Source organism: Quercus robur, chromosome 2, assembly GCF_932294415.1.
Source record: "Quercus robur chromosome 2, dhQueRobu3.1, whole genome shotgun sequence".
Classification (NCBI taxonomy): domain Eukaryota; kingdom Viridiplantae; phylum Streptophyta; class Magnoliopsida; order Fagales; family Fagaceae; genus Quercus; species Quercus robur.
In genome coordinates this window covers 27,097,005-27,124,055 of record NC_065535.1, presented here as the reverse complement: position 1 = coordinate 27,124,055, position 27,051 = coordinate 27,097,005, and the positions used below count along the sequence as shown (strand labels likewise).

At 39.4% G+C, this 27,051-nt stretch overlaps 1 protein-coding gene across 2 annotated transcripts; it reads right to left on the bottom strand.

The window, feature by feature from the left end:
• Nucleotides 1-21,490: 21,490 nt before the first annotated feature.
• On the bottom strand, nucleotides 21,491-26,231 carry LOC126713120 (UDP-glycosyltransferase 88F3-like). 2 transcript variants are annotated; one of them, XM_050412770.1, is made up of 2 exons: nucleotides 25,863-26,231; nucleotides 21,491-23,700 (listed from the first exon to the last, which is right to left on the bottom strand). In XM_050412770.1, exon 2 carries the CDS (start codon nucleotides 23,345-23,347, stop codon nucleotides 21,905-21,907), a length of 1,443 nt encoding a protein of 480 aa, XP_050268727.1. In that variant the 5' UTR covers nucleotides 23,348-23,700; nucleotides 25,863-26,231; the 3' UTR covers nucleotides 21,491-21,904. The 2 variants fall into 2 exon arrangements, with proteins under 2 accessions (XP_050268727.1, XP_050268726.1); XM_050412769.1 differs by having other exon boundaries at nucleotides 21,491-23,365.
• Between the last annotated feature and the right edge of the window lie 820 nt (nucleotides 26,232-27,051).

Here is a 27,051-nt window from a genome sequence, read left to right as displayed (position 1 = left end):
AAAAATTATATGTTGTTCTTTGTTTCTCCCTTCTTCTAGGTGAGAATCTTCTGTTTTGGTGGATTGTGAGAGTTATAATTTAGTCATGGTTGTGGAGTACGACAATGTGTCATTTAGCAACAGTTATTCTAGCTTGACATACATTGTTCTGGTAGAGTGGCGTGGTATTCAGCTGTCATGGTTGTGAAGTATTCTAGCTTGACATACATTGATTGAAGATGAATTGATAGATTTCAGAAAAATTAGTATTTATAACATATTTATTATAAAAAGAGCAAAAGTTTTTTATTAGACAAATTTGGTAGTTGTATCTTGAAATTAACTCTAATTTTCTCTATTAAACTAAAACTGAGCCCAAATAATGAATTTCTGCATATATAGAGTTTAATTAATGTATTGTGACTATAATTTTTTATTTTAAAAACGATTAGAATTATGAGTGTGAAATTATATAGATGAGAATAAATCCTATTTTTAATGATTGTTTCTCACTACAATAAATTATTATTTTTCTTTGTTTGGTTTGTGCTTTCACTAAACCAACGTAAAATAGTAATATTTATGGCATTAGGTAAGCTCTCTTAATTTACAAAATGATTTTGAATTGAAGTAGGGATGAAGTCAATGTTCAAACCTTAAGAGCATGATATTTATTGATATCTAGTGGAGATTTTAAGCATAAGATATTTGGGTATTGGACAGAATATGGCTTGTAAACAAACCTGTGTGTTGTGGAACATACCTGGTGAAGCCTCCTGAAATGATATTTGTGCCTTTCAAGTAGGAAATGGTGTTGGGAATACCCTTCAACCTGAACTTTTGAGAGAAGCTTCCACTATAACATGGAAGATCACATTATTGAAAGAGCCAAAGAGAAAACCCATAAATAAGTAATTTATTATGATTTTAACACACTGGTATATATACTTCCTTTAGGTTTTTAGCCACTTTCATTTCTTGTAGCAATTTGGTGGCTTTGGCTTTCTGTAAGTTGTCATTGGCATGTATCTATATTGAAAAAAAGTTAATAGATGTCCTAAGGACATTGATTTATGAACTATTTTAAAAACATTTTTATGAGAAAAGAAAAAAGTGATTGATTTTTTTGGCAATTTTTTATATTTTCCATAAAAGTGATATTAAGATTTTCCTAAAATTGTAAATTAACAAATGCCTTTAGAGCAACCCATTAACCGAACCCATCTATATTTTCCTTTTTGGTTGGCATTTTTAGATGCTTATTCATTGAAGACATAGTTAAGGATTTTTTTTATAGGTACGCAGACTGCAGAATGCCAAATACAGAAATACTAATGCATTTTTGGGCAAAAATGCAAACAGACCCTTGGGTTTGGGTCAATTGCAAATCGACTTTTGTGCTATTAATTTTGTATTATTGACTCTTGAGGTGTAAGAATTGTCCAAATTAAACCCCTCTATCTCAGTTTTATTAACTATATAATTGACTAAAAATTGTCACGTGTTGTGCGTGTATTTTTTTTAATATATAAATTATATAGTAAAATAGTCATGTTGCAATTTTTTGTCACTTACAGTTAATAGAAGATGGAGGGGTAAATTTGGACAGTTCTTAAACATCAAAGGTCAATACAAAATTGATAGTATGAGGCCAGTTTTTGGTATTCTTGTTCTCGCAGGGGTTATTTTTTATTTTTACATTTTAGCCTACAATATTTTTGGTATTCTTATTCTTGTGACTCCTTTAAACAGTTATTCAACAGATTGTGAGTATACAAGAATATATACACCAAGAGGACAATTGATAACCCTCCCCTTTAGTGATAAGATGCGAAAGAAAAGACATGATAAGGCACAATATGAATGTAGAATTATTCAATTTTTAGTTAAATTTAAATATTATTATTATTATTATTATTATTTGAGAGTAAGACTGTATATCAATTATCTATCCCAAATGTCACAAAAGTAATAGATTTGTGTTATCGGTACCATCTTTAAAAATATATATATATATATATATATATATATATGTGTGTGTGTGTTATTTTTTAATATTATTTATATGAAAAAAAAAAAAAATAAGGGAGAGGGTGAGAGGTCTAGGTCTATAATAAATTGTCCTTCACCTTGGCTGCTTGGCATATTTATATTACGATTTATGGAATGATTGAAGAAGATGCTAAGTGAATATGCTCTAACATGTGGCGTTCGAGTTATAACTTATAACCTAGTTAATGGTATATTTTGTGGTGTCGTATATTTGTGGTTTCATTTTCCTCTCTACCACTATCTACTTATCTCCATGTGCGCGCGCGCACACACACACACACACAACTAATAAAAAATAATGTACAATAACATGCTAATAAAAAAGGGTAATTACACAATTTACACTCAACTCTTTTGAGGTTTAGGGAAATGACATTTCACCTAAATTTGAGAGGAAAAAACATTTTTCCCCCTTGACATCCATTTAAACTCTATTAGGCAGGTTTTCAAAATTATTCTTCCTTTCAAAATTAAAATATATTTAAATTTTTTTTAATTAAATAGTATTTTAAAATATTTAGTATGATTTTTTTTTTTTCTTTTTAATGTATTGTGGAAAGATTTGTCGTTGCAAGTCTTTTGGTGCTTGGTAAACTTTGCATTTTAATTCTAAATTTATCAATTATGTTTTTACTAATTATGTTTTTAATAATTATAGCTAACCTTTGGTAAACAGAATCTTATAGGAATTTTGAATATTTCATTATTAATATAAATAGAGGGGAGTATTTTTCCTTTAGGTTTGGGGTGGAATGTCGGGAGTGTAATACCCCTATTAAAAATAGCAAGTAACACTAATACTTCCTCTCAAGTTATAGCATACAGGTTAAACATACCTAACTTAAAAGACAATAATTGAAAGGAGGCACAAGCTAACAATTGGCAACTTTATGAGAATATGATTCAACTTATCATAATGAACAAAGAGAATGAAATATGTTTCATTATTCATAAAGTGACAATGAATCTTGATATGCTTGTTAGATTTATGGAGCGTGAGATAACAATAATGGTCACTTTTTCACCAAGATAAGTTGAATTCTTCAATCAGAATATTACCATATTAAAATATGTATATACATTTAAAAATATATATTTTCCTTATCAAATGAAGTAAAAATATCCAAAACAATATAAATATCCTTTATATTGGAAGCAAAAATATATTAAATGCATTTCCTATATATTTGTAGTAAATACTCCAATTTGATAAATTTTAGTACTACATACTCTTTACGATATTATACTTTTTTTTCTTAAAAAAAAACATAAAAAAATCCAAAATTTATGCCATATTCTAAATTAGGTTATAATTTTTTTTAAAATATATATTGTAAATTAATGCCCTAAACCTATTGTGGGGCCCGGCCCAAAAATAATGGGCTATTCCAAATTCAGGCCCGTCCGAGGAGCGTCCTGTCTGAAGAGAAACCACATATGAAGCATTACTCAATCCCCATAACGCCAAGGAAACCTGTCCGAGGAGTAACTCCTCCTCGGACATCACGAAGCCCAGACGAGGAACTCTCCCCAGCCATTTCAGTTCATTCTCCCAACATATAAAATGAATAAAATCCAAAATATCTCATGGAAAGCTACCACCACATTAATTGCGCCCCAACCACCCTCTTGGCCGCATTAATGAGGAAAAGACCCCTGAACAGTACCACCTTGGCCTCTACAACTCACAAAGGGAGTGATGAGGGCGTCTGATGGGACAGGTGCTCAAATAGATGCTTAGATGATCAACAGGTGTAAGGTTGAGATGAGAGGAGGAGAACTATATAATGTAGTGGAGTCCCTCAAAGAAGGGGACGGAAAAACTGTACTAGGAACTGAAGAAATAGAATCATACGTGAGAGATCCATTCTTGTGTTTTTATTTTTTGCAAACAATACTGTCCATGTATCAGACCGAATAGGTTCACTGAGGCTAAGTTCTTTGACCCATCCTCTACAAATATTTATTGTGGGTTGCGCTTTGGGCCAAGGCCTGATCAATAGAAGTTGGGCTAGGAAAATCGTGCAACCACAATTGGCGCCGTCTGTGGGAAGAACTAAGGCATCAGCTAGTGCAACGGTCGAGCATGGCCGAACTAGGTCCGCACCAGGAGGATCCTCACCAAGCTAACTCCCAACGGACACAACCCGCCGAATCCCAGAGGCAAAATAACCCAACCAACCCAGGCGGCAGGGGGAATCGTGAGGGAAGTGTGCATACTATCCGGACGAGCCAGAGTCACACTCAGATAGGAAGTCACGTGTCTCAGAGGCGAAATAGTCATCAGGCCATGCAGCGAGAGATAGATGACCTAAAAAGGAAGTTACGACGTGTGCAGCGAAGACGATCTCCCTCTGACTCAGGCGAGTCTTCTAATGCGGAGGACGCGAGTTACAGACAAAGGTCAAGGACCCCCCCAAGTGAAACCTTTTCTTACAAAAAGGAACCACGCCCTGTACGGAAGTATGAGAGCCCATCCAGCAAAGGTTCGGGGAACGACGCCATGAAGAAGGCGCTGGATCAGGTCTCAAGGTCACCCTTCACGAATAGAATCGAAGGGGCTAAGCTGCCAAGACGCTTCAACCAACCGGTGATCGTCATCTATAGCGGCAGAGCAGACCCGGTAGAGCACGTGAGTCAGTTTAACCAAAAAATGGCGATTTATTCGCAAAACGAAGCCCTAATGTGCAAAATCTTCCCATCCAACTTGGGATCGATGGCAATGAGGTGGTTCAACAGCCTGAAGACAAACTCCGTAGGCTCCTACAAGCAGCTCACTCAAGCTTTTTGCTCCCGTTTTATTACAAACACCAGAGTCCCTCGACCTCTCAGTTCGCTACTATCCTTATCCATGCACGAAGGAGAAACCCTGAAAGCGTACTCGGATAGGTATTGGGAGGTGTATAACGATTTAGATGACAACCATGATAATGTTGCTATCAGCACGTTCAAAAGCAGTCTCCCTACCGAGCATGGCTTAAGGAAATCCCTCACCGGAAAACCAGTTACTGACGTCCAACAGCTAATGGATAGGATCGACAAGTACAAAAGAGTAGAGGAAGATCAGCTGCAAGGGAGGGGAAAGGAGAAGGTTATCCCCCCCAAAGCAAATGATTTCAGGTCGGAACGTCACAATCCTGGTCAGCCGAGGAGAGATTTTCCGTGACAGGCTGGGCAGAGCAACCCGCAAACAGTGAATGCCGTATTCAGAGAACCAGTACAACAGGTACTGGAGAAAGTAAGGGATGAACCCTATTTCAGGTGGCCGGGAAAGATGGCTGGAGACCCTTCCAAACGTAACCAGAACCTGTACTGCCACTATCATCAGGACCATGGGCATACTACTGAGGACTGCAGGAATCTGTGAAATCACCTAGATCAATTGGTCCGAGAAGGAAAGTTACGTCACCTGTTGCACCCATCGAGGGGCCATCCCGGCCAAGCAACACAAGAGCCTCGAAGGGACGTGTCTTTAAGACCCCCCACCGGGACGATACATGTCATCCTCGCTGCACCAGGAAGAACTGGGCCACCCATCCCTAGGGTATTAGCTGTTGATCGGCTCCCCTCCGAGGGCAGGCAAAGGGAGCCCAAAAGGTCAAAAAAGGGAAGCTCTTTGATACTGGGATTCTCGGATGAGGATAAGAGAGGAACTGTTCAACCTCACGATGATGCCTTGGTGGTCACATTGCGGATTGGGGGCTTCGATGTGAAAAGGGTGTTAGTAGACTCGGGAAGTGCGGTGGAGATAATGTACCCTGACCTATACAAGGGGCTGAACTTGAAGCCAGAAGATTTGACAGCTTATGACTCCCCCCTTCTCAGCTTCGAGGGAAGGATTGTTACGCCAAAGGGGCAAATCCGACTGCCCGTACAGACTGGGGCGGAAGTGGTGGAGGTGAATTTTATCGTGGTCGACACTTATTCACCCTACACCGCGATAGTTGCAAGGCCATGGATCCACGCCCTAGAGGCCGTGACCTCCACACTTCACCAAAAAGTAAAATACCCATCCAGAGGACAAGTAGAAGAGATCCGAGGAGAACAGGCCGTGGCCAGGAAGTGTATGGTGGCCGCCATTTTACATCGGCCCTTAGTCGAGTCCTCGGTCCCAGAGAGCTTATAGCAACCAGCCTCCTCGGCAAGGCAAGACGATGGGCTGGCCGAGGAGATAAGGTGTGAAAGTTTAGATAAGATTGCTGTCAACGATGACCCGGAGAAGTTCTTTCAGGTCGGCTCTGAATTGCCCTCTCAAGAAAAGGAGGAACTGGTCAGATTTCTCAGAGAAAATGTCGACGTATTCGCATGGGACGCCTACGACGCCCCGGGAGTTGATCCTAGCCTCATTTGTCACCACCTGAACGTCAACCCCTCTTCCACTCCGAAGAAGCAGCCACCTCGACGCCCTTCAAAGGAACACGCTAGTGCCGTAAGAGACGAAGTGGCAAAATTGAAAAGAGCAGGGACTATCAAAGAGGTCTTTTATCCCGAATGGTTGGCAAACACGGTGGTGGTAAGGAAGAAGACAGGGAAGTGGAGGGTCTGCGTGGACTTCACGGACCTGAACAAGGCGTGCCCCAAGGACCCATTCCCCCTACCCCGAATCGATCGATTGGTGGATGCAACCGTGGGGCACCCTCGAATGAGCTTCCTGGACGCCTTCCAGGGCTATCATCAGATACCCCTTGCGCTAAAGGACCAAGAGAAAACGGCTTTCATGACGCCCATCGGAAATTATCATTATAAGGTGATGTCGTTCGGGCTAAAGAACGCGGGCTCAACCTACCAAAGGATGATGACTCGGATGTTCGAGCCACAACTGGGTAAGATCATTGAGGTTTATATAGACGATATGGTTGTGAAGAGTAAAAGGGTGTCCGAGCACGTGAAAGACCTCGGAATAGTCTTCGCTATCTTAAGGGAGCACCGGTTGCGGCTGAATGCCTCCAAATGTTCATTCGGGGTCGGGTCTGGGAAATTCCTAGGGTACATGGTCACCCACAGGGGAATAGAAATAAGTCCCGACCAGATCAAAGCCATTAACAGCCTACAGACTCCTCGGAATCCGAAGGAGGTGCAGAAGCTCACTGGCATGATTGCGGCATTAAACCGGTTCATATCGCGATCGGCGGATCGATGTCGGCCTTTTTACCTCCTGATAAACAAGTGGAAAGAGTTCGAATGGTCGGAGGATTGCGTTCAGGCTTTCCAGCAGCTTAAGGACTACCTGTCCCGACCACCCATCATGTCCAGTCCTGAGGCAGATGAGGTGTTGTTTGCCTACATCGCCGTAGCTCCCCACGCTGTAAGCCTGGTACTAATACGGGATGATAATGGGGTGCAGCGACCGGTATACTATGTGAGCAAATCACTACATGAGGCCGAGGTGCGATACCTACCTTTAGAAAAGGCAATTCTGGCGATAGTGCATGCAACCCGGAAGCTTCCTCATTACTTTCAGGCGCATACAGTCATCGTTCTAACTCAGCTTCCCCTTCGAGCCGTGCTTCGAAGCGCTGACTACACAGGAAGGATCGCCATGTGGAGTGCTCTTTTGGGGGCCTTTGATATTAAATATATGCCCAGACCCTCCGTCAAAGGACAGATCCTCGCAGACTTGGTAGCGGAGTTTGCTGAACCCTTTATAGAAACAATGACCGAGAAGAAAGACCTGGGTGGAAAATCGGTTGGCGCAATTTCAGCAGGGGGGACCAAGCATTGGAAGGTCTACGTGGATGGCGCGGCCAACCAGAGAGGATCAGGAGTTGGGATAGTTTTAATATCGCCGGACGGCGCTGCCATTGAAAAATCGTTAAGACTCGGATTCTCGACTACGAACAATGAAGCCGAATACGAAGCCTTACTTCAAGGGATGGCGATGGTTCAAAGATTGGGTGGAAGAATAATAGAAGCATTCTCGGACTCCAGATTAGTGGTCGGACAAGTGATGGGCGAGCTTGAAGCTCGAGATACTAGGATGCAAGAGTATTTGGGACAAGTCAAACGGCTACAGACGAGTTTTGAATCCTTCAGTCTGACGCACATTTCCAGGAGCGTAAACACCCATGCATACTCGCTGGCCACTCTCGCCACGTCCTCGGCGCATAATCTGCCGCGAATGATCCTTGTTGAAGATCTATCACAGGCAAGTCCCATCCGCAGAAACCCGGCTCAAGTCCATCAGATCAGAAAAAGTCCCAACTGGATGGACCCCATAAAGTGCTTCCTCCAAAACGACATCTTACCGGAGGAAAAGCTAGAAGCCGAGAAGATACGCAGGAATGCTCCTCGGTTCTGGCTATCAGAGGGCCACAAACTATATTGACGCTCTTACTCTGGACCGTACCTACTCTGCATACATCCAGAAGAGTCCGAGTCTTTACTTGAGGAGTTACACGAGGGGATTTGCGGAAGCCACACCGGAGGAAGGTCGCTGGCGCACAGGGCACTCACCCAAGGGTATTGGTGGCCGAACATGCAAAGAGAGGCCCAAGAATACGCTAAGAAGTGCGACCAGTGCCAAAGATTCGCCCCGAATATCCACCAACCCGGAGGGGTTCTCAACCCCCTCTCTAGCCCATGGCCGTTCGCACAATGAGGCCTTGATATAGTCGGACCTTTCCCCAAAGCTGCGGGGAACAAGCGATACATAATAGTCGGAACTGATTACTTCACTAAATGGGTGGAAACTGAACCCTTGGCCAACATTAGGGACGTGGACGCCCAAAAGTTCATCTGGAAGAACATCATCACCCGCTTCGGGACTCCGCGTACACTCATTTCCGGCAATGGTCTGCAGTTCGACAGTAGGAACTTTAGGGAGTATTGCCGCGAGTTTGGAATCATTAACCGATATTCCACCCCCGCCTACCCTCAAGGAAATGGGCAGGTTGAGGCCGTGAACAAGGTCATAATGAACGGACTGAAGAAGAGACTGGACGAGGCAAAGGGGAGATGGGTAGAAGAACTCCCCCACGTCTTATGGACTTATCGGACGACGCCACGACGATCGACCGGTGAGACCCCCTTCTCGATGACTTATGGGGCTGAGGCCGTGCTCCCGATCGAGAACAACTTTCCCACACTAAGGTCTAGATCGTTTACCCCAAACGATAACGACGAGTTATTGGAACGGAGTCTGGACCTAGCTGAAGAAAGAAGGGAAAAAGCGATGATTCATATGGCCTATTATCACCAGAAGCTGAGACAAGGGTATGATGCTAACGTCAAACTGCGGCCTCTGGGTCCAGGTGATCTCGTGATGAGGAAGATTCTTGGCAGCGCAAAGAACCCCTCTTGGGGCAAGTTGGGGCCCAATTGGGAGGGACCATACCGTGTCACATCCGTGACCGGAATAGGCGCCTACTACCTAGAAGATTTGGATGAAAAAGCTGTACCTCGACCATGGAATGTAAATGACCTCAGGAGATATTGTTATTAATGAAAATGGCTTAGCATACGTTTTCTTTCATGACTATCCGCCGCTTGCTGGTCTACTGACAACTATTCATAGTTTTAAACAGAACCTAAAGTCCTGCATGGCTCCTCGGACCACAGACTTAGGGTAAATTATTACTCATGACGATTTTTATAAGTTTTAAACAGAACCTAAGTCCTGCATGGCTCCTCGGACCACAGACTTAGGGGAAATTAATACTTAAGGCAACTATTCATAGTTTTAAACAGAACCTAAGTCCTGCATGGCTCCTCGGACCACAGACTTAGGGGAAATTATTACTCATGACGATTTTTATAAGTTTTAAACAGAACCTAAATCCTGCATGGCTCCTCGGACCACAGACTTAGGGGAAATTAATACTTAAGGCAACTATTCATAGTTTTAAACAGAACCTAAGTCCTGCATGGCTCCTCGGACCACAGACTTAGGGGAAATTATTACTCATGACGATTTTTATAAGTTTTAAACAGAACCTAAGTCCTGCATGGCTCCTCGGACCACAGACTTAGGGGAAATTAATACTTAAGGCAACTATTCATAGTTTTAAACAGAACCTAAGTCCTGCATGGCTCCTCGGATCACAGACTTAGGGGAAATTATTACTCATGACGATTTTTATAAGTTTTAAACAGAACCTAAGTTCTGCATGGCTCCTCGGACCACAGACTTAGGGGAAATTAATACTTAAGGCAACTATTCATAGTTTTAAACAGAACCTAAGTCCTGCATGGCTCCTCGGACCACAGACTTAGGGGAAATTATTACTCATGACGATTTTTATAAGTTTTAAACAGAACCTAAGTCCTGCATGGCTCCTCGGACCACAGACTTAGGGGAAATTAATACTTAAGGCAACTATTCATAGTTTTAAACAGAACCTAAGTCCTGCATGGCTCCTCGGACCACAGACTTAGGGGAAATTATTACTCATGACGATTTTTATAAGTTTTAAACAGAACCTAAGTCCTGCATGGCTCCTCGGACCACAGACTTAGGGGAAATTATTACTCATGAAGATTTTTATAAGTTTTAAACAGAACCTAAGTCCTGCATGGCTCCTCGGACCACAGACTTAGTGGAAATTAATACTTGGGGCAACTATTCATAAGTTTTAAACAGAACCTAAGTCTTGCATGGCTCCTCGGACCACAGACTTAGGGGAAATTAATACTTAGGGCAGCTATTCATAAGTTTTAAACAGAACCTAAGTCCTGCATGGCTCCTCGGACCACAGACTTAGGGGAAATTATTACTTGTGATAGATTGGGAGATTATTACTTAAAGGAAATCATTTTAATGCGTGCGCGCAGTCTAGCACCATCGCAACCCTCAAATGCGCAGCCCAAAAACCCATTTTATTTTGACCGTTTACCTGTATCTACGTCGTTGTAAATGTTTAAAAAAGAGCGCTACTGACATACATCCATAGTAAGCAAAACGAACATTTTATATTAATATTCCGAGTACATTAGAAAGAGAGGTCCTTACAAAAGAATGGAAAAATAAGACGACTCTCATTCAAAAAAAAAAAAAAAAAGGGGAAAGAGTACAAAGATCAAAAGCCTAAAAGGCTAAGCCTTAGCAGGAGGATCTTCTTTCTGCTCGGGCTGAGGAGGAGGAACCTCGATGGTAGAGTCTGCGGCGGGATCCTTCGCCATATCAGGCACAAGGACGGCATCAGGCACCGCCAGGTCCTGCTCTGAAGCCACTTGGGCGTCATCAGGATTCTCTCGGATCTCCTGAGGATAGAAGATGTTCTCGGGCAGTCTTAGTGTCGAATCCGCAGGAACTCCTGCAGCATCGAGAGCATGAGCCCATGAAATACTGCAGTAATCCCTGCACACCTCGGGGATCTCCTCGGATAGCCTGGCCTCCGTCTCTTCGGCCCCGAGCTGGCGAGCAGCATTCTTCTCGGCCTCTGTAGCCTCTCGGATCAGCTGGGCCTCCTCTTTGACCCGCCTCAGCTCATCCTCGACTTTTTGCAGGGCAGTCCTGAGATCCTGCACTGCCTGCCTCTCGGTGGCGAGGTTAATCTGTGTCGAGTACAGCTCTTTGCGCTGGTCCTCCGCCTGGGTCTCGGCACTCTTCAAACCAGCCTCTACACTTTTGCGCCGGTTCTCCGACTCCTTGAACTCGTCCGTGAGTTTGAGGTGATCGTGCTTGAGGGACCCCAAGTTTTTCTCCATCTCCGTCCGAGCCTGGGTCTCAGCCTCAGCCCGACTACGGTTATCACGGCAAAACTCCTCAGCCACGAACACCTGCTGAGTAATCTACGAACGAAACAAGATTGTTTAAAAAAAAAAAAAATCTAACAGGGGTAAGTAAATTAATAAAACAGTAAAAGGATTATTTACCATCGCGAGATCCCTTTTAAGGGATAGGAAGATCTCGGGCTGAGAGAACCAACTATAGGCCTCCATGTCCCGAGGAAGGAGTAGGGGTTGCTCTAAGGCATCCGCCACGTACCCTGCCCGGCCTCGGTTATACTCTCGGACCGAAGCATTGAAAAGGATGGCAACCCCATCCAGCTCCAACTTGGGGTTCCATGCACGAGGGGTAGTGCGCACTTCAGCAAGGTTCTCCTCATCCCGGCTCTCCGAGGAGTTACCCTTTCTGCTCTTTGGCGCCCGTGTGGTTTTTTGCTGCTTGGTCGGCTGGGCAATCACCTCACCTTCCTCAAGAGTGTCAACCGGCCTCTTCTTCTTCAGGTCCGGATTAACCTTAAGGCCAGGGTCCGAGACACCCTGAGGGACCACAGGGGGAAGGGTTTTGACCTGTGATGGAGTTGGTCCCTTCGATGACTGACCCTTCGATGACTGACCTTTCCCTCGGGAGGACATCAGCTCCTTTAAAGACTTTCCCTTTCCTGCCATGGGCTCTGCCTCTTTGTCTGAAGTATCGTCCGAGCAGATAACGATTGAGGGAACACCAACTGTGGAATGTTGGTCCTGCTCTGCTTCGGGATTAGAAAGTTCCACCAAGGGGTTTTGCTGAATTTCCTCCTCGAAGTAAAACTCGTCTATCTCTTCCTCAAGGGAAAGACGAGATGATTCAGCTTCTTCTTCAACCAAAACAGCAGCGCCAGGCTCGTTTACCGGAGGTAGCTGCTCTGCTAAGTAGGGATTTCTGACACCAGGCAACACAACTGGTGGCAGATCGTGTTGAGCTAGGAACCCGTCCTTAGACACGTCAATCCTAGCCAGCCTCGGACTGCCAGCCCTTATAGCGTGACCGATTGCCTGGAAAGCGCTGCTCAGAGGTTGATAGCCCAGAACCAGATGGGCCGCACGCAGCTGTCCGTCCTCGGAAACGTAAATCTCCGACCTAAGAAGATAGTTCAACGCTGGCACGTTCACAAAGTTTATCCGAGGAGCGACGTGAACTTTGTCTGCAAACAACCAAGAAAAGTGGGGTTAGTCCATGAAATTTTCCAATTACAAAGAAAGCAAGAAAAATAACCCCTCAATACTAAACCCTTTCCCAAAAAGGACCGATCCTAAAAACGCCGCACCTGGGTTTCCTGCCCGAGTTGGACAATGAATACCATCGAACCACTCCCCAGAAGCAATAAGGAAGTCATTCTTCACGGTCTTATTGGATACTGGGAGACAAGAGATCAACCTAACGTCCTCGTTCCGGGATTTAAGATAATACCCATCATCCCCGAGGCGGTGACATTCGTACAGATAAGCCACATCGTGCCAAGTAAGGCCTAGATTCATCCGCTCGTCTAAGACATCTACACAGCCTAGTATCTTGAACATATTCGGGGCACACTGATACGGCGTCAACCTATGGTTGAACAGGTATTCCCTTGTAATCCTACGGATGGGAAGTGTCATCCCTCCCTCTATGAAAGCAATCATGGGGATAACGACTTCTCCCTCACCTCTATCTGTCAATACTCCTTCAAGAGGACAGTACTGCAGCCCAACCCCCGGGGGAATGTGGTATTTAGCCCTAAAGGCCTCCATAGCGGCTGGAGTTTTTACTGATTTTTCGAATCTACCCATCTGAACTGAACTGGGGAAATGAAAGTAAAGACCGAGAAGAAAAGTAGAGTCCGAGGAGGGAATTGAAACGGCGAGAAGAACGAAATGTACTGGTACCTTCACAAAACGCTCAATGGGACGCCTGGAAATCTCTCTTGGACGAAACGCTTCACAAAAAACGGCTACGGTGGCGTAACGGACGCAAGTGTTCGTATATCTCTGGGATTCGATGGAGTTCTCTGGAGTCCTTTGAGGTTTATGAAATGCAGATAAAAAGAAGGGACTGAACCCCTCTGACGTCTTATATAGCCGGGAGGAGAGAGAAAAGATCACTCCTGCCTAAAAGTACGAGAAAAAACGATGGCCGTTCGATCCATGCCATGCCGTTGGATGAAGGAAACATAACGCCTCCAGAAGTTAATGGCCGCGCCTCGTAAATTGTAGCGCGTCAAAAGTAACAGTCCGCACACGCGCCACACGATCTCCTTATTTCCATCCTCTCACAAACATCAAAACCTCGCTTTTCTCCTCGGAAGGAGATAAAAATCGGAGTTTTGAGGGGCTATTGTGGGGCCCGGCCCAAAAATAATGGGCTATTCCAAATTCAGGCCCGTCCGAGAAGCGTCCTGTCTGAAGAGAAACCACATATGAAGCATTACTCAATCCCCATAACGCCAAGGAAACCTCTCCGAGGAGTAACTCCTCCTCGGACATCACGAAGCCCAGACGAGGAACTCTCCCAAGCCATTTCAGTTCATCCTCCCAACATATAAAATGAATAAAATCCAAAATATCTCATGGAAAGCTACCACCACATTAATTGCGCCCCAACCACCCTCTTGGCCGCATTAATGAGGAAAAGACCCCTGAACAGTACCACCTTGGCCTCTGCAACTCACAAAGGGAGTGATGAGGGCGTCTGATGGGACAGGTGCTCAAGTAGATGCTTAGATGATCAACAGGTGTAAGGTTGAGATGAGAGGAGGAGAACTATATAATGTAGTGGAGTCCCTCAAAGAAGGGGACGAAAAAACTGTACTAGGAACTGAAGAAATAGAATCATACGTGAGAGATCCATTCTTGTGTTTTTATTTTTTGCAAACAATACTGTCCATGTATCAGACCGAATAGGTTCACTGAGGCTAAGTTCTTTGACCCATCCTCTACAAATATTTATTGAGGGTTGCGCTTTGGGCCAAGGCCTGATCAATAGAAGTTGGGCCAGGAAAATCGTGCAACCACACCTATGATATCATTTCAATTTTAAACTTCCATTCATCCTATTTTCATCTCCATTATTTAGACAGTACCATGTTATAGAAAAGTGGCAGACTCTTGATAAAACTTTGTATTTCTTCTACGACTTGTTTATAAATTAATTTGTAGCTATTTGAAAAATATATGATAGAAAGATAAAGCTTTGTTTAATGGGTTTGATCTTTGGTGGTTACTGCCACTGGTTATTGGTTGCATAAGATGTCTGGGTTTGTGATCGTATTTTTTGTGATCGGTGGTACTTGGTGGTGATTGGCAGTGATGGTGTTGAAGACTTGAAGGTGGATACCTTGAGAATGGAGAAGATAAATATATATATATATATATGTATTATTTATTATAAAAGAGAGAAAAAAAATAATATGTATTTAAAGTAGAGAAATAAATATTAAGATTGATGCAATGTTTATTTGTTAAAATAACAAAAGATGAGTTTTTGGGGTTAGTTTAGCTAAACTTTTGTCAAGACTGATATGAATGTTCTTAGAGAAGGAAAATTTCAATTATGGTGAAAATGTGGAAATGAATCTTCTATGCTACAAAATGATTTCATCTTTTTCTATTTCACAACTACCCAAAATAATATTTTTGGAAGGTGATGTCAAATTAAAATGGTTCCATAAATTTGAAATGGTGGTCATTCCACAATTATAAGTGCTTGTGGAGTGTGGGGGGCAAAGGCCGGGGTTCAAATTTCCAAAAGGGAGCTTCACATACATATACAGTTAGATTAGGCTAGAATAGAATTCTATCTTGTATCCAAAAAAAAAAAAAAAAATCTAAGACCTAATATGAAACATGGTATAAATTTTAATCTTTTTATATGAATTTTCTATAATTTTTTTAATATTCAACATTATATTTGTTGTATATTAAATATCAATAATTTCATTTTTAATTTTGAAATTTCCATTAATTAATCTATTAAGATCGTTACTATAGTATTGGATCTATTACTATATGTTATCTTTTGAACATATAAACATAATCTATTTTAAACTATAACAATACGAGAAAATAAATAAAATTTTAAATTTTTCTTGAAAGCACGGTCAATATAAATATATATATATATATATATGTCAAATTAGTTAGTTATTATCATAAATTAGTTTGCTCTTCTAAAATATCTTACGAAATTATACAAAAATAATCTAATGTACTACTAAATTAGAATATATAAATAGTCAAAAAGGTAATATAACATAACAATATATAATCCTTTTTTTAATTTTCAGTCATTTATTCAATTCCGTAATATACTCGTAGATTCCCCCTCTTTTTTTAAAAAAATGTTTTTTTATTATTTTATTATTTTTTTATGTGTATTATTTTTAGAGCTAAATTTAATGCCTTAAATGAAAGTAGTATGAAACTAACATGTCAATATTCCATATCGTATTATATTCCATACCGAAGCTTTTGAAGCTTCCACAATTTTCCACATCAGTACAATATTAAAAAAAATATTAAAATAATAATAATAATAAAACTTTTTAAAAACTCAAACCCGATATAAAACCTTTCTAAAACTCAAACCCGATACTCTGCCTTCTCTTTCAAAACTCAAACCGGATATAAAACCTTTCTAAAACACCTACCCACCATACCCACATATTAACAGAGATCTCTTTCCTCAGACCCTATTGCTCTCGTTCCCCTTCTCCTTTCCCATTCCACCCACAACCACCAGAACTCAGCAGGCAGCAGCAGCACCACCACCACCACCCACAACAACCGCAACCCACAAACCACCATAATCATACCATATCAAATCCACAACTCAAAAGCAAAAAACGATTTTGAAGATCTGCGATTTTGGGGATGTATACTAAATCGATTTTGAAGATCTGCGATTTTGGGGATGTATAGGCAGCAGCAGCACCACCACCACCACCCACAACAAACGCAACCCACAAACCACCATAATCAAACCATATCAAACCCACAACCCAAAAGCAAAAAACGATTTTGAAGATCTGCGATTTTGGGGATGTATACTAAAACGATTTTAAAGATCTGCGATTTTGGGGATGTATACTAATTTAAAATAACAACTCATATGGCGTTCTTTTGGGCATGTAGTTTGTTAAGATAAAGTTTGTCAAAGAAGAAGAGGACGAAGAAGCCGTAGTATAATCCAGTCATGGGTAACTTTTTCAAACTCTTCTTTTGCTTCGTCTTCATAATTTATTATAACTAAATATCGATTAATTATCCTACTTATCTCTCAAATTTTAAATGGTGGTTGTGCCTGTGAGGTGTTTGATGCTAGGTCTTAGTGGGATTCTGTATATAAAACCGAAACTTTTGAAGCTTTCACAATTTTTCACATCAGCACAATATTAAAAAATATATTAAAAAAATAATAATAAAAAAACTTTTTAAAAACTCAAACCCGATATAAAACCTTTCTAAAACTCAAACCCGATGCTCTGCCTTCTCTTTCAAAACTCAAACCGGATATAAAACCTTTCTAAAACACCTACCCACCATACCCACATATTAACAGAGATCTCCTTCCTCAGACCCTATTGCTCTCGTTCCCCTTCTCCTTTCTCGTTCCACCCACAACCACTAGAACTCAGCAGACAGCACCACCACCACCACCACCACCACCACCACCCACAACAACCACAACCCACAAACCACCATAATCAGACCATATCAAATCCACAACCCAAAAGCAAAAAACAATTTTGAAGATCTGCGATTTTGGGGATGTATACTAAATCGATTTTGAAGATCTGTGATTTTAGGGATGTATAGGTAGTAGCAGCACCACCACCACCAGCCACAACAACCGCAACCCATAAACCACCATAATCAGACCATATCAAACCCACAACCCAAAAGTAAAAAACGATTTTGAAGATCTGCGATTTTGGGGATGTATACTAAAACGATTTTGAAGATCTGCGATTTTGGGGATGTATACTAATTTGAAATAACAACTTATATGGTGTTCTTTTGGGCATGTAGTTTGTTAAGATAAAGTTTGTCAAAGAAGAAGATGACGAAGAAGCTGTAGTATAATCCAGTCATGGGTAACTTCTTCAAACTCTTCTTTTGTTTCGTCTTCATATTTTATTATAACTAAATATCGATTAATTATCCTACTTATCTCTCAAATTTTAAATGGTGGTTGTGCCTGTGAGGTGTTTGATGCTAGGTCTTAGTGGGATTCTGCATATAAAACCGAAACTTTTGAAGCTTCCACAATTTTCCACATCAGTACAATATTAAAAAAAATATTAAAAAAATAATAATAATAAAACTTTTTAAAAACTCAAACCCGATATAAAACCTTTCTAAAACTCAAACCCGATGCTCTGCCTTCTCTTTCAAAACTCAAACCGGATATAAAACCTTTCTAAAACACCTACCCACCATACCCACATATTAACAAAGATCTCCTTCCTTAGACCCTATTGCTCCCGTTCCCCTTCTCCTTTCCCGTTCCACCCATAACCACCAGAACTCAGCAGGCAGCAGCAGCAGCACCACCACCACCCACAACAACCACAACCCACAAACCACCATAATCAGACCATATCAAATTCACAACCCAAAAGCAAAAAACGATTTTGAAGATCTGCGATTTTGGGGATGTATACTAAATCGATTTTGAAGATCTGCGATTTTAGGGATGTATAGGCAGCAGCAGCAGCACCACCACCACCCACAACAACCGCAACCCACAAACCACCATAATCAGACCATATCAAACCCACAACCCAAAAGCAAAAAACGATTTTGAAGATCTGCGATTTTGGGGATGTATACTAATCTAAAATAACAACTCATATGGTGTTCTTTTGGGCATGTAGTTTGTTAAGATAAAGTTTGTCAAAGAAGAAGATGACAAAGAAGCCGTAGTATAATCCAGTCATGGGTAACTTCTTCAAACTCTTCTTCTGCTTCGTCTTCATATTTTATTATAACTAAATATCAATTAATTATCCTACTTATCTCTCAAATTTTAAATGGTGGTTGTGCCTGTGAGGTGTTTGATGCTAGGTCTTAGTGGGATTCTGCATATAAAACCGAAGCTTTTGAAGCTTCCACAATTTTTCACATCAGCACAATATTAAAAAAAATTTTAAAAAAATAATAATAATAAAACTTTTTAAAAACTCAAACCCGATATAAAACCTTTCTAAAACTCAAACCTGATGCTCTGCCTTCTCTTTCGAAACTCAAACCGGATATAAAACCTTTCTAAAACACCTACCCACCTTACCCACATATTAACAGAGATCTCCTTCCTCAGACCCTATTGCTCCCGTTCCCCTTCTCCTTTCCCGTTCCACCCACAACCACCAGAATTCAGCAGGCAGCAGAAACAGCAACACCACCACCCACAACAACCACAAGCCACAAACCACCATAATCAGACCATATCAAATCCACAACCTAAAAGCAAAAAACGATTTTGAAGATCTGCGATTTTGGGGATGTATACTAATCTGAAATAACAACTCATATGGTGTTCTTTTGGGCATGTAGTTTGTTAAGATAAAGTTTGTCAAAGAAGAAGATGACGAAGAAGCCGTAGTATAATCCAGTCATGGGTAACTTCTTCAAACTCTTCTTCTGCTTCGTCTTCATATTTTATTTATAACTAAATATCGATTAATTATCCTACTTATCTCTCAAATTTTAAATGGTGGTTGTGCCTGTGAGGTGTTTGATGCTAGGTCTTAGTGGGATTTTGCATATGGGGAGCAATAATAAATTTGACAAAATTATAGAAATTTTTTATTTATTTTCTATTATTTGGAACAAAATTGAGCAATTTAGGTTTGAAACAGCAATTGAACCCTGGAGCTAAGGAAGTTTAATTGCTATTTCTTACGGTTACTTTGCTGCCATCAATAGGATTTTGCTAGAAAATCCTTTAGAGTCATTCATTATATGTTGATTTATGCAAAAGGGCTACGCTGATTTTTTTTATTGCCTGCAATGTACAAGTTACAGGGCAGTGCAATGGTGCAGTGTAACAATGGCTGGGTTTTTATGCTATTTAATGCAAAATTTATATTGCTTGACATTACACGGAGTTGTCATGCATTGCAATTTGTATCTCATACACATTTGAGACTTGCCTTGATTATACCCTGTTTGAGTGTTTATCCTTGGTTATAAATTATGGATATTCTGCCTCCTTTTACCACCTCGATTTGGACTATTGTAATCAAAAGCAAAAGGTGACCTTAAGTCACCAATGCCTGATTCCCAAGGTGAGAGGCACCAAAATGAGGCCCCTAGGCGCTAAAAGCGAGTTCCTCACTGAAGGTGCTTTGCTCAAAGCCTTATATCAACATCCTAACCACCATTATATTAATTGAAAATAGGGCAGCCAAGTAGGTGAATTTATAGGACAAGTTTGGAACTTTGGTAGAAGAAAGGGTGGTGAAAATGGATTATCTATGTCATTGATTTTTTAAAAAGTTTGTTTAATGATTTATATATGCTTCATAATTGTTCATAAGTCACTGTTAAGAAAATTTTAGCTTCACTACTATGACATTTGGGTTTCCTAATTAAATTCAGCCGAGCTTATTTTTCTTGAAATCTCATCTGGGTTGCTTTAAATGTTGATTCTTTATGTGTCTGATATAGTGATTTCTTATGCATGTGTCTATGAGGAAAGCTACTTTAAAAATTGAGCTATGGTGGTCTTTATTTCTTATTTAATTATTTTGAAGTTGATTCTCATATTGATTGTCGTTAACTATCCTAAATTGTATTTGGGTAGAGCTTTTGGATTATGGTCCTTTTGCCTATGGTAGGTGTAAAGCAATTTTTTTCCCTTAAGAAAAGAGAGAAGAAGTTGACAGAATTGCCTGTTAATGATACTTTCTGAGTTTAAAGAACAGGTTTTGTTTAGTAATGGTGTTTCCACATTTCGTTATCTGTTATATATGAAAATAACACCAATATGTTGTGGTTATTGCACTTTCTCAGATACTATAATTCTTCTTCTATTCTCAAAGCCCCTAACTTGGGTAAAGCAGCTGTTTTCTAGGAACTATTTCAAGGCAAAGCAAAAGGGTTTGACATGGAGAAGGCTTTATTGGCAAAGTCTATTCATGATTTTGAAAAAGCAATATCTATGGTGTCTTAGCACAAGAGACGTGGTGGGGAATGTGAGCAAGCAAAGAAGATTTATAAAACTCAATGTTTTATGTTGAATAAATATATGATGTACTCTTCTATATAATGCAGATTTGTTGTATTATATTCTTTCTCTACTCTTTTTGAGTCATAGCAAAAGAATTTGACATTGGTAACTATATTCTATTTATTTATTATGAAAATAAGATTGCGATCATTATTGCAATTTGTTTATTCACAATATATATGTAACTATGAAAATAACTTCATTGCCAATGGACCTATGGTAGTGGTATTAATCTTTTTGGCATGTATGTATTTTTATGGAGATGATAATTGCAATATTGCTTTTTTTTTTTTTTTAAAGAATTCCGTACATCGCACGGGTTAGCGACTAATATGTTAGAATGACTATTGTTTCTAGTCAAAAAAGAACCGACCGTTTGAGCCGAGCCCAACGTTCCACTTCGTTAGTTCCAATTATCCAGAAAGGGAAAAAAATTGCTAATGTCAATTTGGTGGCTTCTACAATTCTTCCTAAGAAGCATCTTTGGTATTGAACCTTTTCATTATACTCCCATATATCCCATCAAAATATATACATGTATAAATATATACTAATTATACAATCACTTTATATGAATATTATTGGATGGTATAGAGTAAACTGAAAATATAGTAAATGAGAGTACTTGGCTCATGAATCTTTGTTTGGAGACTTAGGAAAGGTTAAACAACTCAAAGCTCTCTCACTCTCTCAAATAATATTACTATTTGCGGAAGACACATTTCCTTCTCCAGACATGAAGGGAAAATCACAAGAAATTCAGGACAGACTTAAAAAGAGTACTGAGAACCAGAAAGTATCACACAAGTCTTTCATTACAAATTATTTGATAAGATTTGAACATTCACCATATCCAAACCTCGCTCAAATGCTTTGACAGTTTACACTACATCTTCTCCACAAGCATGTGTAGGAGAAACATTTTCACTTTCAACCTGGTATCCAATTCCACCACAGGCACTACCCAAGTGCCTCAACGAACTTAACCAAGGCTCTGGTAGACGAACCAAATTCTCCTAAAGCAGCCAAAGCCATTTCTCTCATCTCCCAGCTCCTTTTCCTGAGTTCTCTCCCTTCTTCCGACTCCATCAACTCTCTAACCCTTCTCTCAACCTCATCCCCTCTCACAAACCCATCATCCTCTCTCTGCTCAACGCCAATAGCCATCTTCATATCCTTCACCAAAACATTTCTATTCAGATGCTGCTCAGCATAGAGTGGCCACGCCACCATCAGCACTCCGGCAACCACTGCCTCCAACACCGAATTCCACCCACAATGTGTCACAAACCCGCCAACGGATTCCTTTCTTAGCACCGCCATTTGGGGTGCCCATGACTTCACCACCATGCCCCTATCTTTTGTTCTTTCTAAGAACCCCTCTGGCAACACACTATCCAAATTAAACTCCGATGTATACTGCTCAATTTGCTTAGTTTTCTCATCTTGTGGTGGCTTTTTCACCACCCACAAGAACCTTTGTCCACTCCTTTCCAAGCCATTAGCTATGTCTCTAACTTGTGCCACTGTGAAAGATCCCCGGCTACCAAAACACAAGAACACAACACTTCTACTTGGTTGCCTGTCAAGCCATGACAAACACTCATTCTCATCACCAACTTCATTTCCATCTTCACCTGCTCGTTCTTCTGCTTCAGCAATTAAAGGACCTATATAGTAAACAGGTGGAGTTGGCTCATCAGGGACACATACACCATCAGCAATGGTCTTTATGGCTTTTGGCTCCAGGTCCTCAAACGTGTTTGCTATAATCCCATTTGATTTTGGAAGCTGTGAACAGAAGTAGACCCAATCCCAGTAAGCTGGATCGTCTCGATCGAGGGTTGGTTCAGGCATGTGGGTGGCTTTCAATGGTGACATTCCGGGGAAGAGAAGCTCAGTGGTTTTAAGGTCCTTAAAGCTTTTTGTTATTTGCTCATGGATCTTGGGAAAGTATAAGAAAGAAGCGAGAGCATAAGCACCAGAAGTGTAGAAATAATAAACAGGAAGGTTGAGTTGTTTGGCTATAGGAAGAGCTGAGGTGCAAAAAAGGTCAATGATAAGAGCCCTAAGAGTGGATGTGTGGGAGATCTGTTGGAGTGCATGGGGGACATGGGCAGTACTGAGGCGGTTGAACTCGAAGGCCATGGCTGCACGGCTTCGAGTTGGGGTTGTGTCAACAGAGACAGAGGGTAAGCAGTAAAAGGAGATGGAGGAGTTGGATTGGGAGATACGTTGGATGTAAGAGGTGACACTTGGGGTGTTCTGGAAGGAGCCTGTGGTGAGGAGGATGGTGATGGAGAACTTATGATGGTAGTGGTGGAGGATGAGCTTGCCTAGCTCAACCATTGAGATCATGTGGCCCATGCCTGGAGCTGGGAATAGGACTATCGTGTCTTGCATTTTGGCTTAATTTGTTTACTGTTGGACAGATGGTAGTAGGAGACAAGAAAAGGTTTTCACATATCAATCATAATTCATAATTAATTTTGTTTGATGATGTAGATAGAACAAGATTGATAAATCTAACAAACAAATATGTCACCAATATAAATATTATAGAATATTCACGTGAATATTCACAGAATAAATATTCTATAATTACATGTCACAAATAAGACAAATAATTCAAATACTTATTTACTATCTTTTTGAACTAGCACCAGTGTTGGTAAAAGCACGGGGCGCACTTAAACGCAAGACCTCTTGGAGCCTAGGTGCAAAGCACAAGTGCTCGCCTGATTGAAGTGAAGCGCCTATTTAAAAATAATAATTTTAAAATTTCAAAAATAATAATTAATGAGAAACACATCAATCAAACAATCAATTTATCATATAAATTGACATAAAACATTTTATATAATTCATATAACACCCTTTCTTAAATCTCCGATAGCCATAATGCCCTATGAGTCTATGACTAATTACTAATATTAGTTAATAATTTAATCACTTATGGACTATAAGTCTTTAAGAATTAGTCTTCTATGTTCAACATCAACTACTAAAATAACTAAACAATTACCAAAAATATATTATATCATACTTTTTTTTTGTCATAAATGAGCTAAGAATATAAAGACATAACGGTATGGTAATTGGTGTGAAGTGGATACTCAAAAGTGGATACTCAAAAGGGAAAAAATAGAGAAGAACTAGTGGGTTTTAGGACAAGTTACACTCAAACTTATACGTCTTTTTGACAAGTAAGTTACACTAAATATATGCTAAATCAATGGTTTAAATCAATAATGCCAAGATCCTAAAATTATAATTCAGTTTTTGTTTTTGTTGTTTTTTTTTTTTTTTTTTTTTTTTTTTTGAGAAATATAAAAAAGAGCAAAAAAAGTGCTTTCAGCTTTTTGAAAAGCTCGCCTAAAGTGCACTTCATTGAGTGTGCCTCACTTTAGAGGCAAAAAGCGCTAGAGCCTTAGGGCTTCACGCTTAAGCACGCTTAAAGCTTTCTTTTACCAACACAAACTAGCACAAATCATATCATTGTCACATCAATTTGTGAACTCTTTGTAATAATTTTAGTATTTTCCATAAAACAATATTCTCCTTGAAGAAAATGTCAAAGATGCTTTTAAAAAAAATTTACACTTAGCATTTAGCACGTGAAAGCCAATCTCCACAAAATATTCCAAAAGATTTAATAACTAAACCACAAATAGATTTTGTCAAAAAAAAAAAAAAAAAAAAAAAAACTCACAAAAACCTTCACATCTTAATCTAGACAAATTGTCATTAATTTTTTAAGTTCCTTTATCTAATCGTAAACATTATTTGATTCAAAATTATCATGAATCAACCCAATTGAAAGAATATATAAGACTAGAAATTATGAAGATTTCCAAACTTATAAAAGGATGAGAAAGAGGGAGCTTAGTACCAAGAACTAGAGGTTTGGCGTTTTCCTCGGGCTGGCTACTCATAGGACTTTGAATTTGAGAAAAGATCTCCAAAGAAACAGCTTGTTCTACCCAGCATTTGAAAAACCAGCCTCTCTGATGACTCTACTAACACTTGGGTCATCCAAAATAGAAATTATGACCTGTTCTAAATCTATTTTGAGAGCTAATATGGGTTGTTACTGGTTTTCAATAGAGCCACAGAGTTGGTAGCCTGTGCACACTTGAAGGCTGCAACCAAGGCATTGGAGAAGGATCGAGGTAGTGAGGACCTTAATAGGTACATAGAGGCATCTATCAACAGCTCCAATAGCATAACCACAATATGGCATTTGATCCCATGTGTCCTTCCACCCAAGCCACAATATGGCATTTAACAGACAGAATTCTTTCTCTTTCTCTCTCTCTCTCTCTCTTTTTTTTTTTTCCTATGCGATGAAATTTGTGACATTTTCATGGCTCTAAGTCTCTTACACAATGTAGGCAGGGAAAAAAAAAAAATATATATATATATATATGGTATCACACAAGACTTAAAACACCCTTAATATAAAATTCATTCTGCTATGGGAATGGGAGTAATAACATTCTAACAAATTGAACGCAACTGGGTAAGGTTCCCTACTTCCCTTTATATTATGAACCAAAATTAAGCTTAGACCGGCAATGCTAATTCATCCACATTTCAATTTCATTATACAAAAAAAAAAAAAAAAAAATGATACCCACCTTTACTCATAACAATCAAACATTTGAAGCTTTTAAAAAATTCAGTGAAACACAAATTCTGACTAATACAAGGAAGAAAGGTCCTTGATAATTGATTTGATATTACGGTGCAGCAACTAAATTAGAATTTTCAGCTGAAAACAATAATTTGTTATGAAATTCAAAAAAAGAAAAGAAAAAGTAATAACGTAATCATTCTCTACTAAAACAAAGCAAAAAATGAATTCGAAATCAAAAGCAGAAGGCATAGGTAGCAAATGGTCATAAATTTGTCTAACCTGGAATACAATTAGCTTAGATTTCTGATTGGCCTCTGCTAGTAGTGTAGTGTAGTGTGTACGTGAACGAGAAGACTGAAGTCAGATTATTATTATTAGAGAGTATGTAGAGATGGGTATCATCTTGTACTAGGAAAACCAAAGTTACCAATATATTATAATATCATTAGCATTAAAGTGAGGGAGGTGGAGATAAAAAGAAAAAACTCGGTGAGGGAGATGAAGATAAAAACGAGTGATGCTAGAATTTGTGTGATAAAAGTGGTAGAGAGGATTGGGAGTGTTGGCTCACAAAAGTGGAAGAGGAGAGAACAAGAGTTAAGAGAGAGCGAGGCTGAAAATAATGAGTGGCTGAGAGACAATGAGGAGATATTTTGTTTGAGAAGAGAGGGAAGATGAACAAAAAATGAAATAGCATTTATACCTACCATTCCAAAGATAAAAATTTTACTGTTTATTGATGGTAAAAATTTTGAAAAAAAAAATGATAAGTAGAAAGTAAATAATAATTTTAAAAATTACTATATCCATAATATTTTTATAACAAATAATAGGTAATTAATTGTTATTAGTTTAAATTTGTACTAAGATTACTTTTTTACTCTAATAATAACAATCAATAACAATCAGTAACAATCTACCACTTCGAATTTGTTATGAAAATATTGTGAATATGACATTTCTAAAAAAATTTAGCTTTAGAAGAGGTCTTTTGGTGTTTGGTGTGTCAAATGCCAAAAATTTAGCTTTTGGCACACCCTTTTGAAGTTTGTTTGGCCAAGGAATGGAATGGAACCCATATGATTTTTAAACTCGAACCATTCAATAAATCATAAAAGAGAGTGGTTCAAGATTTTTAAAGTCGAACCGCAATTGAATCTTGATGACGTTATAATTAAATTAATAATTATTTAAAATACAAATAAATGTTTATAATTAGTAAAAATAGAAAAATTAACTAAAAATAATCCAATTAAAAATGAATATAATATTTCTTTATCTATTTATATGTTAATTAGTTAAACTTGTAATAATAATAATAATTATATTATTATTATTTTTTAAACCATTGGATTTGAGCAGATCCAACTGTCAAAAAAAGACTCTCATTAATGTTAATATTCTGATTAAGATCTTATTAATTATCCCTCATTTATTATATTTTATATCTATCTCTAAACTCAAAAAA